Source organism: Ailuropoda melanoleuca, chromosome 18, assembly GCF_002007445.2.
Source record: "Ailuropoda melanoleuca isolate Jingjing chromosome 18, ASM200744v2, whole genome shotgun sequence".
In the NCBI taxonomy this organism is placed as follows: Eukaryota; Metazoa; Chordata; class Mammalia; order Carnivora; family Ursidae; genus Ailuropoda; species Ailuropoda melanoleuca.
Genome location: NC_048235.1, coordinates 1,023,305 through 1,040,693, shown reverse-complemented (window position 1 = coordinate 1,040,693; position 17,389 = coordinate 1,023,305). Strand labels below are relative to the sequence as shown.

General features: G+C 38.6%; 1 protein-coding gene across 1 annotated transcript in view; it reads left to right on the top strand.

Annotated features, from left to right (window-relative positions):
- The window catches only part of CSMD1 (CUB and Sushi multiple domains 1), a 1,986,149-nt gene that overhangs the window by 1,570,735 nt on the left and 398,025 nt on the right, over positions 1-17,389 (top strand). The window contains exons 17-18 of the mRNA XM_034647758.1: positions 7,259-7,397; positions 10,349-10,536. Of these exons, the coding sequence (XP_034503649.1) occupies positions 7,259-7,397; positions 10,349-10,536 (327 nt within the window). The remainder of the gene's footprint in view (positions 1-7,258; positions 7,398-10,348; positions 10,537-17,389) is intronic.

Here is a 17,389-nt window from a genome sequence, read left to right as displayed (position 1 = left end):
TTCTTTATCCCTTTCTTCTCCTACCGATCTTCCTAGTTCTTATGTTCCATAGATGAGAGAAACCGTATGATGATTGTCTTTCTCTGCTTGACTTATTTCACTTAGCATTGTCTCCTCCAGTGCCATCCATGTTGCAGCAAATGTTGAGAAATACATTTTAAAAAGACATTTTAAATTAAATGGAAGATATAGAGACTTCCCATGTATCCCCTGTCCCCACAGAAGCACAGCCTCCCCCACTATCAACATCCCCACGGATGGTTCATTTGTTACAACTGATGAACCCATAGTGACACATCATTATCACCCCAAGTCCAAGGTTACATTACGGGTCACTCTTGGCGTTGTACATTCTGTGCGTTTGCACAAATGTGTAATGCCATGTATCCCTCATTCCAGTATCTCACAGAGTAGTCTCACTGCGCTGAAAATCCTGTGCTCCACCTATTCACCTCTCCCACCACACCCAAGGCCCTGGGAACCACTGATCTCTTTACTATTTCTATAGCTTTGCCTTTTCCTGAATGTCACACAGTTACAATCATATAGTATGTAGCTTTTTCAAATGGGCAAAAATTATGAATTTTAGTGCAAAGGTAAAGTACCATTTTTGTCTACCAGATGGGCANTAGTGCAAAGGTAAAGTACCATTTTTGTCTACAAGATGGGCAAAGGTTTGAACATATTAATAAGAAGTATTACTGGCAAGGTTGAGGAGTAACTAACATTTTCTGGCCATGCTGTGAAGGGTATGAAATTATGGTATCATGGTGTAAATTCATGTTAAGCGTCTTACGCTTTTTCTTAGTTTTTGAGCTATAAATTGTATTTCTGATTGTAAGGGCATATTCAAGCAACTCTGAAAAGATGTTTTGTTTTGTTTTGTTTTGTTTTGTTTTGTTTTGTTTTTTCCCAAGAATGCTTTTTGCAGTATTAACATAACAACCAAAGGTGCAAACAACTCAATTTTAAACAACAGAGAATCAGTTAGATAAATCATCACACATTCACACACCGGGATATACACACCACAAACAAATATTATAACCTCAGAGATGTTCATCATATATTATTGTGTGAAAGACCAGATCATATGACCACTTGTGTTGTAATATGCCATTTTTGGAAACATATAAATATTCAAGTATCTCATGGTAATAATTTTTAAAAGCCTGAAAAGAGAGCGTTCACCAAAATGTTAGTCACAGAGATGGGTGAATTTTTCCCACTGTCTATTTTTTAATTTCTCAGTTGTCTTTGGTCAGTAAGTGTTTATTTTACAATAAGTAAATTCAAAAGAAATAATGTGTCAAATATAACCTAGAGTTGAAGGTTATTCCCTTCTGTAGAACGATCGACCTAGAGTTCCCACATGGGCGGTCTAAGCAGAACCAGAATCCAACCATGGCGGAGTGAACTCCTTAACCAGCTAACCAGCAGTGTGGTGGAGTGGGCTCATAATTCACAATCTCATCTTTCAGCCCAACTGCCAAAGTTATCATCCTCCATCTAAGCATCAGCGTCCTGCTAAAGCTCCATAAAGGTGTTCTCGCTTTCACACTTTCATGAAGTGCTCCATTTGGTGGACAAGGAGCACCACTGGGGGGTGGAAAATTGACAAACTAAAGGGCAAGAGCACAATAGAAGGATTTCCATTCTTATCTATTTTTATCACATATTTTAAATGTACAGCTTTTAAATGCTACATCATATCTAGTGTTAATAAATAGGTAGGCAATTATCCTTTATGAATAAGTGAAACGACACTCATAGGTGCTCAAGTGATACTCACGACAGTGCATGTGTAGACATATTTGCCGGTACTGCTCCAGCCAAGCATAGCACTATTGGCTGTGACGCATGGGTAATTTTATAAGAAAGAAGTTTGGGTGGGAAAAAAAAAAAGACAGTACCTTCTACTCTCTGCTCTCTCCTGGCTGTGATTCTCCTGTCTTTGGTGTGCTTACCTGTAAATGTTGTGTGCAGATGTGTTACAACCTGCAGGGCAAGTATGTTCATCAGCATGGTCAGGGGAAGGAAACATCTCTAAGAAGTGGCAGGTGATGTTTCAAATAAAGTCAGAGGGCGGGAGAAAGTATCCTATTAAATATGAATGGACCATTCTCGCACTATTTGGAAGAGACCTTCAGAGAAGTTCAATCAAAACTCAGCTATGCATTATTAACACAGAAAACTGTTAACACAAAAGACTAGTTAATGGTGAAATTTTTTTTTAAAATTTACTCATACTGAGAAATCCAGTTATTGAGTCCTGGTGAATTTCAGGGAGTATACATAGGTATTCTGATAATATAACTAACTAGATACCCCGATCGATGTCCTTGCTGAAGACAAGTAGAAATATTACTTTCAGGGGCACCTGGGTGGCTCAGTCGGTTAAGCGTCTGCCTTCAGCTCAGGTCATGATCCCAGGGTCCTGGAATCGAGACCTGCATCAGGCTCCATGCTTGGCAGGGGCCTGCTTCTCCCTCTCCCTCTGCCTGCTGCTCTCCATGCTTGTGCTCCCCTGCTCTCTCTCTGACAAATAAATAAATAAAATCTTAAAAAGAAAAGAAAGCAAAACAGAAATCTACTTTCAGAATTAATTGGCTCTAGCTGGAAAAAATCAAATGGGAAATGAAAGATTTGGTACCACAAACACATTTAATTGAAGAGACACAGAAGGAATCTCAAGTTCCTTAGAGACTATACACATTTCTTGTTTTTCTCACATATTACTTGTTATAATCAATTCTTTACTTGATCATAAGGTCTAGGCTACATGTGCTGATCATATGCCAATCACAGTGGAAACATATGATACCAATAAAACCACAGAAAAATACTCTAAAGATAAAGCATCAAGCCTTAAGTCATATGCTACCCTGTCAAAGAGAACCCTTTCTGTTATGATAATGTGAGACAGGAAGCCTATGCTAGGAGACAAATGCCCCAGTATCAAGCAGAAAGACACAAAGGAACTTACTGCTAATGTTAACAAGTTGGAAAAAAAATGAATGTTATATTAATAAAAATCAAATATTAGAATAATGTAAGAGTAAAATATTTTTGATATCAATAAAATAGACAAAGCTTCTATGATTCTGGTAAGAAAATTAGGAGAAAAACCAATTACAGGTATTTAGCAAAATCAAAGAAAAATAACCATGGTTACAAAAATAATAATTCTACATAATAATAAAATAAAAAGTTATTACTACTAGTATAACTTCACATAAAGAGTGAAAGGCTCACAACAAAGCAATTCCTTTAAAAATTATGTTTATTTATTCTGGCAGAATTTACTGGATACCAGCACATCATGGACATAAATTTTTTGGCCTCTGGATGAAAGATTTATCTCTATTTACTTGTTCTGCCTCTAGCTTGCCCATAAATATCAGTGCAGCTCATTGTCACTAAAAACACAACTTAATTGGGGAGGGAGTATACAAGAATACATCGTCAACTCTATGGCAACAAATTTTAACATTCAATGAAATTGGTGACTTTCTAGCAAAATATAATTACTCAAAGTGACCCAAATAAAAAGCGCAAAATGTAAATGAACAAAATACCTAAAAAGCGATCTGAAAAAAAGTGTAAAGTTTGGACACTGAGAAAGAAACAAGCACCAGAGAGGTGTGCAAGGAAGTTCTCTATCTTCCAAGTTCAGAGAAGTTGAGTGTTGGGAACACTATCACAGGTAATGCAAAAGATGTACTAACTCTTGTATATCGTTTTATAAAGCCAGTGTTAAGTGTAATACACCCTAGCCATTACATTTAAAAAAAATAAGCTATAGAAAATATATATGTAATCAAAATGGGTTTATTTTAGAAATATAATATCAGGTAGTTCATCAGTGCAAATACACACTGAACCAAAGATGAGTTTGCATTCTAAAGACCTCATTCATTTATTTCACCCATGTGAATAGGAGAGTCATTGGTGCTGTTCACTGGGTAATCTGAATCTCCATCAAGCAGGATGGCATTTCTTGGCCCCCTTGGGGATTGATGAAACCTGTTTCAGGTTCTGGCCAGTTAAGAATGAATAGAAGTGGTATAGTCAATGTATGAATATACCTTTGATTGCCTCCTGCAAGACTAGTTCAAGAAAGGAGCCCCTGGGGCACCTGGCTGGCTCGGTGGATGGAGTGTGCCACTCTGGATCTTGGGCTCCTGGGTTTGAGCCCCACGTTGGGTGTGGAGATCATTTAAAAATAAAATTATGGACACTTGGGTGGCTCAGTCAGTTAAGCATCTGCCTTCAGCTCAGGTCATGATCCTGGGGTCCTGGGATCCAGCCTCACATCAGGCGTCCTGCTCAGCGGGGAGCCTGCTTATTCTTCTCTGTCTGCCCCTCCCCGTTGCTCAAGTTCTCTCTTTCTCTCAAATAAATAAATAAAATCTAAAAATAAAAAATAAAAAACTTTAAAAAATTAATTGAATTAAATTTTTAAAAAATAGAAAGAAAAAGAAAGGAGCCCTGGACATGTAGCCTGTGTGAATAATGAATCTCTCTCATCACAGCTAGCACAATTGTGGAGTTGTTACTACACCATGACGTAACCTAAGCTGGCCGATACTACAAACTTGACTTCATCATTTAATTTTTTTTTTGTTTAATTCTGTTAACCTACAATAGAAAAATTGAAATATCTGTATCATGAGGATAAAGTGATACAAGTTCTAAGATACACTGTAAATTGTAAAGTGATAAGAGAAAGATGAGATATTAATAAAAGTGATGTGTGGGGGCGCCTGGGTGGCACAGCGGTTAAGCGTCTGCCTTCGGCTCAGGGCGTGATCCCGGCGTTATNTCTAAGCTGCCCGATACTACAAACTTGACTTCATCATTTAATATTTTTTTTGTTTAATTCTGTTAACCTACAATAGAAACATTAAAATATCTGTATCATTAGGATAAAGTGATACAAGTTCTAAGATAACACTGTAAATTGTAAAGTGATATGAGAAAGATGAGATATTAATAAAAGTGATGTGTGACAATGTTGGCACATTGCAAGAAATATAACAACTCAAAATTTTTAAAAAGCTTTACTGAAATAAAGAAAATGTACACATATGTATTTAGGTGGGAAGTAGGGCTTATAAAAATAAAACAATTCATCACACAGATTTAGAAAGGTCACATGTAGCAAAGTTAAAANTATGAGAAAGATGAGATATTAATAAAAGTGATGTGTGACAATGTTGGCACATTCCAAGAAATATAACAACTCAAAATTTTTAAAAAGCTTTACTGAAATAAAGAAAATATACACATATGTATTTAGGTGGGAAGTAGGGCTTATAAAAATAAAACAATTCATCACACAGATTTAGAAAGGTCACATGTAGCAAAGTTAAAAAAGTCTGTATTTGCTATATCTCTTCCTCATATATATTCTTGGATAGTAAAACACAAAATAAGTAAAATTGTTTAATTTTGCTTATGTCATACTCTAAAAAGGATTTGCTTCAACATGTCAAGAAGCATAGGAAAAAAAGGCTAAAAATATGAATGGAAGACCTTAACTAGAAAAAATTCCTAATGTTAATTAGCAAAAATAGGTTATTTTTAAAATTACGAATATATAAAGTAATGAAAGTTTTCTTCGAGAACTCAAGGTCATAAAAATAACTCTGATTTCCTGTTAAATATCCCCAATTCTAGAAATAATGTCCACCTATCACAGCTGATTTAGAAAAGAAACTGTATCAAGAAAACATGATCTGCACAGCAACCATCTGTTTTTTTCCACCATTAGCATATTTTTAAAATTCTACCTCCCCTTTACTCGGAACAATTTTTTTATTGAATTTAGATTGTGCTTTATTATAATTTTGTATTCTGCTTTGTGTAATGTAACGTTCTAATTGCAAAGAGTTACTCCTAGTAACAAAGTCTCAGAACATTATTTCAAATGTATTTGTGACATATTCCAATATATAGTCATAAACTTTCCATAAATGTTTACTTTTTCTTTTATTATTCCATTATAAATGAAGCCACCATGATTACCCTTATAGATTTCTCTCTCACATGTTTTTCTCCAGCCTCAAAACCTGGTTGAAATCATGTACAATTTTTTAACATTTTAATGAATATGGCTATTTCTCCATAAAAGACTTACTTTTTCAAAAATAATTTTTTAAACTAGGGACATGTTTATGTTTTATTTAATATCTGTAGAGTTACAAATTTGATTACAAAGAAAGCAAAGAAGTTTGAGAAGGAAAATCTGAAAAAAATATGTGGCTGGACAGAAATATGTTACATACATGTCATTATTTAAAAATTCCTTAGATTAGGGATGTCTGGGTGGCTCAGTCGGTGGAGTCTGCTTTTGGCTCCTGGGATCTAGCCCCACATGGGGCTCCTTGCTCAGCAAGGAGACTGCTTCTCCCTCTGCCTGCCGCTCCCCTGCTTGTGCTCTCTCTCTCTCTGATAAATAAATAAATAAATAAATTAATTAATTAATTAATAAAATCTTTAAAATAATAATAATAAAATAAAATAAATTCCTGTAGATTATACAGAAATGCAACAGCCCTTTCCTGAGCACCAAGCACACACCTTCCTGAAACTTCTTTATAATTATGGATCACTCAAAAGGACTGATGCAGATTAATTCTATGTTTATCAAATTTGAAAATTTTGCTTTGTTCCCTAACATTCAGTACTAATTTAGTATGATGTAGGTGGCAAGTCATTTAATAAAATAAACACACCCAAACTGAATAAGCACAACACACATCATTAAAATATAGTATCTGCGCGCGCGCACACACACACACACACACATACACACACGTACATACACACATACACACACACACACACACACACACACATACACACACAAACCCACCACAGGGAATTTCTGTTCGAATGAAGCAACTTTGTTTGCTAATCAATAGATGTTTGTGGAATTACAAACACACATGAAATTTGGGTATCAATGGTATGTACTCATGAATTTGTTTTGACGATTGGATGTGACAATTCGTGGGAGTCATTTATGTCCTGCTTACACCTTGACTTTTCAGATCATAGAAACTTTGCTGCGGCTTGATGATAAATGCCGGGATGTGGGATAGATGTTCTCTGCTTTCAATGTCGCTTACTTGGGAATACTTGAAACCATGAAGTCCATGTAGACAGAAGCACATCCCTGTGCTCACGGGCGGTGAAGTGGTGTATCCCTGTGTATTTGATGGGATCTGCTGACCCCTAAACTCTCTTTCAGCCCCGTGTGGTGGACACCTGACAGCTTCCAGCGGACTCATTTTGCCTCCTGGATGGCCAGGATATTATAAAGATTCTTTAAATTGTGAATGGATCATTGAAGCAAAACCAGGACACTCTATCAAAATAACTTTTGATAGGTAAGAAAAAAACGTTCTCTTCCTTAATTTGGACCTAACAACCCATGCATGTTCAATGTGTTTCCTTAAACGGATCGTGAGACTTAGAAATAGGACAATTCTCGGTTGGTTCCCCAAAGGAGTTCACTTAAAAAGAAATAGTCATTTGCCTGATAAGTTTTGTTCTTGAACTTTACCCTCTGAGGCTGCAGCTAAGTCCTCTCCACAGGCTTGAGTCAGGGGGTGGCAGTCCCAGGTCATCATTCCCCAGAGCTCACAACTGCTGGCCCTCGTGTCCAACTCTGGGTTTTGGACCTGTGGCTAAAAGACACTGCCTGGTGTGTGATTGCAAATGGAAGCCCATGTGGTCCCTTAAGGTGCCTTCTGGAACAGCCCAGGAAAATGGTTTCATGTCCTAGTGATGTTTTAGCTTGCAGAGCGGGCACACCTGCGACAAATTGGTGACCCCTGAGTAGTTCTATCACTGGAATCCTGTTTGGTTTCGCTATTTGATAATGAATTCGATAATCTTAAGAAAGAATCATGCTCTTTGAATTCTCCATGGTAAAACATGTTTCCATATATCTCTGCAATAAAATCACTTGGATGATTAACACCCAAAAATGTTTTCAAAAAGATATATGCTTTAAAAAAAAGATACATGCTTTAAAATAGGAGGTGTATTTGTTTAGTGTTTTAAGCTTAATCTCTGAGTAATTTTAAGCTTCCTCTAACAATGAACTTCTTCTTGACTAAAAGAGTTTGGGTTTTAATATTCAGGATATTATAATGTCTCAAGCAGGTGAACATTGCTACATTATCTTGTTTGTTTTCCACTAATTTTCTATTAATAATGATATATACAGGAAGATTATTGGTGGGAGTTGCATTATCATTTAGCATTATTTGTATTTGAAATTATTGTTCACTTTATTATGTCTAGTAACAATAATCTCCAGTAGGATAATCTCTCAGAAGAAAATTAAAATTTTGTCTTATGTACCCATTAAACTAGAGAATGGATCCTTGCATATAAACTTAATCATTGAGAAAAAATTAACACTATAATATTCAGTAATTTAAGTTGGATTCCTTATTAATTTTCATAACTTTCTGGTATTGAGAGGAGGAAGAGCAGAGTCCTTCCTGATTCCTGGCATCACATCAAACGTAAATCATTTAATAAAAATTGTGACTTTACATCCTGGTCTGGTGCAAGTTATTAGCACTCTAATTTCAGTTGCCTGAACAAAGAGACATGTAATTTTTCTCCATCTTGTCTTTGCAAGATTATGGAACTGTGATATTTTGCTGAATTCCATTTGTAGAGCCAGTATTTCTGGTATTTTCAGGGATTTGTGATTCTTACACTACTCTTCAAGGATTTATGTCCCCAGCAGAGGGCTGACATACTAATAAAGCATGTGTTTGTAAATACAACTTTAAAAGTCCCTACTGATGTTATTGTTATACAAAGTGCGTCATGTTGCCTAAGAATGGAAAACATTCAGAGCTCTCCTCTCTCTCTGAGGCTGCCCTGGGAATCTTCCAGCTGTTGTGATGGGCACTCTCTCAGTCTTAGCTGCTGTTCCAGAAAGAAGATATGAAAACTGTAGCACAAATTTTTCAAATGAGTTTTACTTCATGCTTATCCAAACCTCTTGAATTTAAATACAGATCACGGAGAAACCACAGGGTCTTTAGAGGACGTTTTAGAAAATAAAAGAGGAAGCTGCCCCATTGGATCCCTGATGCCCAGCCTGTGGCTCCCTTCTGGCCCAGCCACAGGAAAGAGCAAGTGTTTCCAGTTCTCTATGGAAGATCGGGGGCCACAGGGCCATCCTAAGGTAGTTGCAAGAATAGGGCATCATTGTCCTTTTGCTTTAAGAGGAGTATACGTGATTCAGTGATAACCAGGGCAGAGCCCATGCTTTGGTCATCTTTTGTTGTGGTTATGTGCCATGAAACCAGGAGAGCCTGCACTCGCCCTCCCTCCTGCTCTCCATCAGCATTATTTGACGCAGAGGATGGGGGATAATGACACAGGCTTCCACAGAAGTCTTAGTCTGAAATTCACTGAGTGAATCAGAGGCTCACAGGGCGTAAGGTGCTCCCTGAGAGCACAGCCGAACACTTGGAAACCAGGTTAGCTCTTTGAGGATGAGATGGGCCCATTTAGAAAATTATCTCAGTGCCCGGAATGGTGTCTTCATTGCTTCAAAGAGGACCCAAGTGGCTGCGACTATATATAAATATAACATTGGGCCAGATTCTCTGGAAGCATAACGTCCTTCTCGAAGAAAAGTTAAGCACTTTTTGGAAGCTGTTCAAATCGTTGACGTAGCATTTCGTTTCTGAAGCAGAAATATGCTAAATCTTCTTCTAGTGTCCAGAAAGAGTTAATGCAGCTTAAAAGGACACCGGATTTGTTTTCCTGAAAAGTATTTAAAGTATTGTCATGTATTTTGAATTACTCTCTTCCTTTAAGAGATCATTTCTGTTCATATGTGCATTTCAAGATATCCATAATCAAGTTGAACAGGGGATCATGAAACATAGTTCAAAATGTATAATGATCAATTGTTTTAATTTAGTCCTTCCTTCCTTCCTTCTTTCCTTCCTTCCTTCCTTCCTTCCTTCCTTCCTTCCTTCCTTCCTTCTTTTCTTCATCTCTCCAAAAACTAACCTGGTTCACATTATTTTTACTTTAGAGCTAAAGACTGCCGTCTTTTGCGTTTGGGATGTTACATGACTGAGTATTCAGTAAGACGGAGGTTTAGGGTATATCTTTTCTTCTAGAAAAATTGATGCTTCAATATCATATGTGCCCAGGTAGTTTTTAAGTTTGTCTAACTCCAAATCTTTTATTTATAGTAATATACATCAGTTCGCAATAAATAAATGAAGAAATTTGGGAAATGTCTATAAGTTAATGCAGCTTTGCTTTTCTGACTGGATACAAATCTCCGCAGATTTCAGACAGAAGTCAACTATGACACCCTGGAGGTCCGAGACGGGCCCGCCAACTCGTCCCCGCTGATTGGAGAGTACCACGGCACACAGGCTCCACAGTTCCTGATCAGCACGGGACATTTCATGTACCTGCTCTTCACCACCGACAACAGCCGCTCCAGCGTGGGCTTCCTCATCCACTACGAGAGTAAGTCAGAGCGCACCTGCCCATCACCCACCTGCACTCCAGACACATGTCTGGGTCCCGAGTGTGCACCTGACCCTGGTGATTTATTTCTCCTTGCTGCCTCTGTCCACACTGTGGCCTCATAAGCACTTTCTCACATGAATAAGAGAGCATCTTGTGGGTTTTTACTTTAAAACTCCAAAAAAAAATTTGTTTACTATAAAATTAAATAATTAAATAGTGTGTTCCTTCCCTGCATGATAATATGATAAACTTCTACCATGAGAAATAGAGCTCCTGGCCACAGAGCCCAGAGAGGCTATTGCTGTAATTGCATCTCCTGAGCAATGGCTTAGGGGGATTCTTTGCTGGGAAAATATGGTCAGGGCCATCGTGGTTCTTATCTGTTGGTTCGTTCACATGAGGACGTGTCCCTCAGGAGAGAACATGGTACGCAGACAGGAGAAGGAGTTAAAATGCAGCAAACTCACGAAATGACACGTGAGTGTTGCTGCGAAGATGCGTGAACAAGAGTTAAAATAATTATTAGAAACAATTACAACAATTGCTAAAATACGACAGTGCAGGGTATCCTGCCCAATGTGAAATGCTCCCATTTCTGTTCCCATAAACACAAATTTGAGTCTCAGCCTTAGCGTCTGAAGTTAGAGGATCAGGTCACTGCAGTATTTTATAGTCAGCAGCTGTACTCCTAGAATACAGCTGGGGGGTTCACCCAGGGAACACATGGTTACCATGAGCCAATGAAAAACAAACAAACCCAAGGCCCCTGGATGGCTCAGTTGGTGAAGTGTCTGCCTTCTGATCAGGTCATGATCCCAGGGTCCTGGGATTGAGACCCTCACCAGGCTCCCTGCTAGTCAAGGGAGCCTGCTTCTTCCTCTGCCCCTCCCTCCTGCTCATGCTCCTTCTCTCTCCCTCCCTCCCTCTCTCCCTCCCTCTCAGAAAATAAATAAGTAAATAAATAAAACCTTAAAAAAACCTAAACATTATTTCTTCTGAAAATGTTTCACTTTCAGAGTAAAGGGAAGAAGATGGATGAATGCAGGCTAACACTGGGTCGAAGGGAATAGAATGCTATTTTTTAAGATTTTTATGGTTGTTATTTTTCATAGTTTCATCCCAAAACAAACAAAACGAAGTTTCAGTGTTATTTAAAAACATATATATATATATATACCCACACATATAATTTAGAAATGCTCATGTATGGGGTCATATCTAACATCCTGGATGTTTAATAATTTTTTTTTCTGTTTCTTTTCTCACCTTCCTGTCCACACATCACCCCCTGCTACTCAGCTCAACCTCTGTGCAAACCCCATCCAGCAACTCAGATTAATAGCCCGTATGTATATTTCTCTGTTTTGTTTGCTCATTTACAGAATTACATGCAAACATGTATACACATATATACATATACAAGTCTATGTGTACTTCTTGATAAAAAAGTCACATTTACACTTGTTTGGATAGTAAGAAAATTGACCATTCATGATTTAATGATTAATCTCAAATTTAATTCAGTTAGTTTCACTTAATGTATACGCAACATTTATTTTGAAGTAATGTATTTTTTAAACTCGAAGTACGCTTTAAGAAAGAGAAAGTTTCATATTTCATTCCTTTTTTTTTTAAAGATTTTATTTATTTATTTGATAGAGACAGAGACAGCCAGCAAGAGAGGGAACACAAGCAGCGGGAGTGGGAGAGGAAGAAGCAGGCTCATAGTGGAGGAGCCTGATGTGGGGCACGATCCCATAATGCCAGGATCATGCCCTGAGCCGAAGGCAGATGCTTAACCGCTGTGCCACCCAGGCGCCTCCATATTTCATTCCTTTTTAATGTCCTTCAAGTCATCCCTTTTCTTTGGAGTAGAGATATGTGCACATTACAGCCATCCGAATTTGCAAATCTCCTAAATTCTGATGACCAAAGTGCTGTACCCTTTCCCCCTCACCCTTGCTTCTTAAGTCTGGAACTCCTTGCCCTTTGAACACGCAGTTGGATAAGTTTAAAAGAACAAGTATTTTTGGGCCCTGAAAAATACTAGAACAGAGTTTCCTGTTCTTCCCTTTCCTCTCCCTCATTTGTGTAGCCATAGATTATTTTGCCTATTTTTTCTAGTAGCCTTTAAAAAAAATGTGTCCTAAAGCTTATATGTGGGTCATAGAAACTGATTGCATTTACTCACGTAACTGGTTTAAATAAATGGGTTATTCTTCCTCATTCTTCCTGGGATCCAAAGAATGATAGGAAGTCAGGTCACGAGTTCCTATTTAGCTTGTCATCCTTACTAAGAGAATATCATATGCAGATAATTATAACAATAATTTTTATAATCTTACCTGAATGACTATACGACACTGCAGGATTCTTTCCATTTCTTCTATGCGTGACAGTAGAGCTGACCTTAGTAAGGCATGTGTCCATAGCTGGGTGTGAGCTCTCAGACAACAGCAATCATGTCCTTTTTTGCTCAGGGTATCTGTCAGTCGAAGAAGAAAACAATCCCGAAGCTGGTGCATTTGCAGTGGGGCGATCGTTGTGAGGGTGTCAGACATTTCTGATCCCTTGGGGTCTAGAATTCCTTCCCCCTCCTACTTGAGAGGAAGAACAGGGGGCTAGCTCTGTAATCACAGAAGAGGGCAGAGCCGTCACTGGTGGCAAAGATGGGTAGGGTCCCCATAGCACCCATCTGTCCCGCAGTCTTAGAAGGGACACTGGTCTAAACACCCATGTTGACTTTCACATTGGGAACTCCTAGAGGTCCCTCCAGAAAGCCCCAAACATTTTATATGAACTCCTCTGAAGGACAGTATCGAAAGTATATTAGGAAAATATTATCTGGAAGGACATCACACTAAAGCCTCACTTGTTATCACCTCAATTGATTTCAGTTATTCTGTATTTGAGAAGAAACAAGGAAATGCCCAAAAGCAGGTACGAGGCAGGATATGGCATTTTTGTCAGGAAGTGAATCTGGAAAGGTCTGGAATCTGTGACACAGCCCTTGTTGGCTGCCGTTGCGTGTAACCATTACCTGTCAGCTTGAAAACGGAACAGGTGCCCGCATGCCAGCTCAGATGTTCAGTGCTGTGCCGTGGGTGGATGGAGACCTAAGTACTTTTAGAAAGCCCTAGCCCCAGCTCAGACTGCCATCCTTGTTTAGAAAACATGCTGAAGAGCCAGTTTTTCTCAAACATTACCTANGCCAGTTTTCCTCAAACATTACCGTGCATGAGCACTCACCCGGGAATCCTGGTAAAATGTAGGCTCCTAAGCTCACCTTCCAGCTATTGGGATTCAGTGTGCCTGCGCTTTAGGCCAGAATTCTGGATCTTTGTCAGGTCCTCGAGGAGGTGGTGTGAAGGTGACAGTGGGTGCCTAACCCAGCCCAGGCAGGCCACAACAGGTGCTGGCCTGACTCACGAGTTCCAGGTAGAGGGAGAAGGTGCGGGCGGGAGGGGAGGTGGTGCAGAGAGCACTCGTGGAATAGAAGAATAAAGAGCAGAGAGAGACGGGAAGACGAGAAGAACATAAAAAAGACACATTACCAACCCCTTTACAATGTTGACCGTTTCTAGTATCCTTTGAAGAAATCTGTTCAGAAGCCAATATATTGGACGTAGTAGAAAACAACTGGGCTTTCTTNTTTCTCATCCAACACATCTTTAAAACATGGGCTGCCCGTGACGCAAATGATTCATATCACATTCTTTATGCCATTTGAAAATAATAATACAGCTCACCCCCTTTCATATTTTGTCATAAATGTTTGACACTGCAAACCTTCCTTGCTTTAAGAAAAAATTATTAACGATGCTGCTTCATGCTGAAATAGGCACATGAAAATCTACTTTACAAACATAAAGCATTGCAGAAATAACCACACTCTCTTCAAGTTTGACTTCTTTCTGCAGTGGTTCCATAAGGTAATGGGAGCTACTATAAACAGCATGACTTTCTGCTCTTTTTGAATTATAAGGTAGAAGGGCTGAAGTCATGTTTTTCAAGTTTTTCCTAAGAGCATACCTGGAATTGTAGTTCTCTGTGCTGAGTTTTATGAATCCTCGATCTTACAAATACAGTGTCAATTACACTCTGTCCTTTTATTACTCTACTCTTCATAAGGAATGTGATACAGTTCCTTGTATAATAAATATTGTCTTACGCCCCCAGAATAATCCCTTGTTCGCTGTTTGTTTGTAGAGCTTTGAATCACCACTTTGAAAAAGCCACAACTTTATAGGGAACCGGAAAATAAATGGATGTCTCAAGTATATGGATATTTTCCATTTAATTTTAGAGCATTTTTTGGGAAATGCTTTCAAAGTATCTTTTAAAAACATTTTAAGAAGGAAGCAAGAGTCACCCATGTAATTGTCTATATCCTGTTGTGCAATTCATACACGGTGGGATTTTTAAAAAATTGTGAGAGACAAAAAAGTGTGTGTGTGTGTGTGTATGGTACAGATTAGTTTCTGAGATTTAATGACATTTCTTAAGATCAAACAGGAAAACTGGCCCAGATGTAATGGATATAGAGGCCATGCTGTTGGACAATGAGCCACGCCGTGGACACGGGCACACATGAGGGAGAGGCAGAAAGCAGGCTAGGGCGGAGCTGTGAATCTCAGCAATTTAACATGACTGAATGGCTTAAATTCTTGGCTTATTTCCTCTTCTGTAAAATGGGATTATAACTGCTNGCCCCCAGAATAATCCCTTGTTCGCTGTTTGTTTGTAGAGCTTTGAATCACCACTTTGAAAAAGCCACAACTTTATAGGGAACCGGAAAATAAATGGATGTCTCAAGTATATGGATATTTTCCATTTAATTTTAGAGCATTTTTTGGGAAATGCTTTCAAAGTATCTTTTAAAAACATTTTAAGAAAGAAGCAAGAGTCACCCATGTAATTGTCTATATCCTGTTGTGCAATTCATACACGGTGGGATTTTTAAAAAATTGTGAGAGACAAAAAAGTGTGTGTGTGTGTGTGTATGGTACAGATTAGTTTCTGAGATTTAATGACATTTCTTAAGATCAAACAGGAAAACTGGCCCAGATGTAATGGATATAGAGGCCATGCTGTTGGACAATGAGCCACGCCGTGGACACGGGCACACATGAGGGAGAGGCAGAAAGCAGGCTAGGGCGGAGCTGTGAATCTCAGCAATTTAACATGACTGAATGGCTTAAATTCTTGGCTTATTTCCTCTTCTGTAAAATGGGATTATAACTGCTGTTTCAAACCCTTTCAAAGGCCATGGAAAGTGGCCACCTTTGGGAGATAGAAGATACTCAGAATTTCCATCCCCTTCCAGGGACTAGAACTTGTATTAAAACAGATAGTTAAGCACAACTTTACTTATATCAAATGTACATTAATATAATCTGCACATGGATGGCTTCAAAGTCATCAACTTCTTTTATTCACGGAGACCAAATTTATTCAATCACGTATTTGACAGACCAAAGGATGAGGAGTGGATTTGCATATCCTGTGTCAAAAAATGCATAGTCATGTTAAGTTCCAAGGAAGGAACAGTTGGGACGGAATCAGCACGTATTCAAAACTTCAACAAAATCTGCCAATGGCAGTTTTTCTTTGTATCACGAGGACTTGAGACACAAGGGGAAAATGCTCGAAACAGTGCTTTGAATACTCTTCCTTCAAAGTCCTCTGTACTTTTCCTTCAAAGTAAATTGGCCACCTGTCCTCATCGACTGGTTTTAGTTCATGGGAAATGCTTTCAAAGTATCTTTTAAAAACATTTTAAGAAAGAAGCAAGAGTCACCCATGTAATTGTCTATATCCTGTTGTGCAATTCATACACGGTGGGATTTTTAAAAAATTGTGAGAGACAAAAAAGTGTGTGTGTGTGTGTGTATGGTACAGATTAGTTTCTGAGATTTAATGACATTTCTTAAGATCAAACAGGAAAACTGGCCCAGATGTAATGGATATAGAGGCCATGCTGTTGGACAATGAGCCACGCCGTGGACACGGGCACACATGAGGGAGAGGCAGAAAGCAGGCTAGGGCGGAGCTGTGAATCTCAGCAATTTAACATGACTGAATGGCTTAAATTCTTGGCTTATTTCCTCTTCTGTAAAATGGGATTATAACTGCTGTTTCAAACCCTTTCAAAGGCCATGGAAAGTGGCCACCTTTGGGAGATAGAAGATACTCAGAATTTCCATCCCCTTCCAGGGACTAGAACTTGTATTAAAACAGATAGTTAAGCACAACTTTACTTATATCAAATGTACATTAATATAATCTGCACATGGATGGCTTCAAAGTCATCAACTTCTTTTATTCACGGAGAGCAAATTTATTCAATCACGTATTTGACAGACCAAAGGATGAGGAGTGGATTTGCATATCCTGTGTCAAAAAATGCATAGTCATGTTAAGTTCCAAGGAAGGAACAGTTGGGACGGAATCAGCACGTATTCAAAACTTCAACAAAATCTGCCAATGGCAGTTTTTCTTTGTATCACGAGGACTTGAGACACAAGGGGAAAATGCTCGAAACAGTGCTTTGAATACTCTTCCTTCAAAGTCCTCTGTACTTTTCCTTCAAAGTAAATTGGCCACCTGTCCTCATCGACTGGTTTTAGTTCATTTTAAAGGTCTGGTCCCATCGAGCTATGTCGCCTACTTTGCCCTGCGTTCTCCCTGCTGCCATCTTGTTTTGAAATCCCTGCATGTGGTATGTTTCAGGTGAATTGATCATCAAATCTATTATAATTCTACCCCTCAACTGTTATCCGCACCCGTACTGTACTATCCCTTCGAATACATTTTAATGCAAAGGAGTACAATAAGTGCCCATTTTACA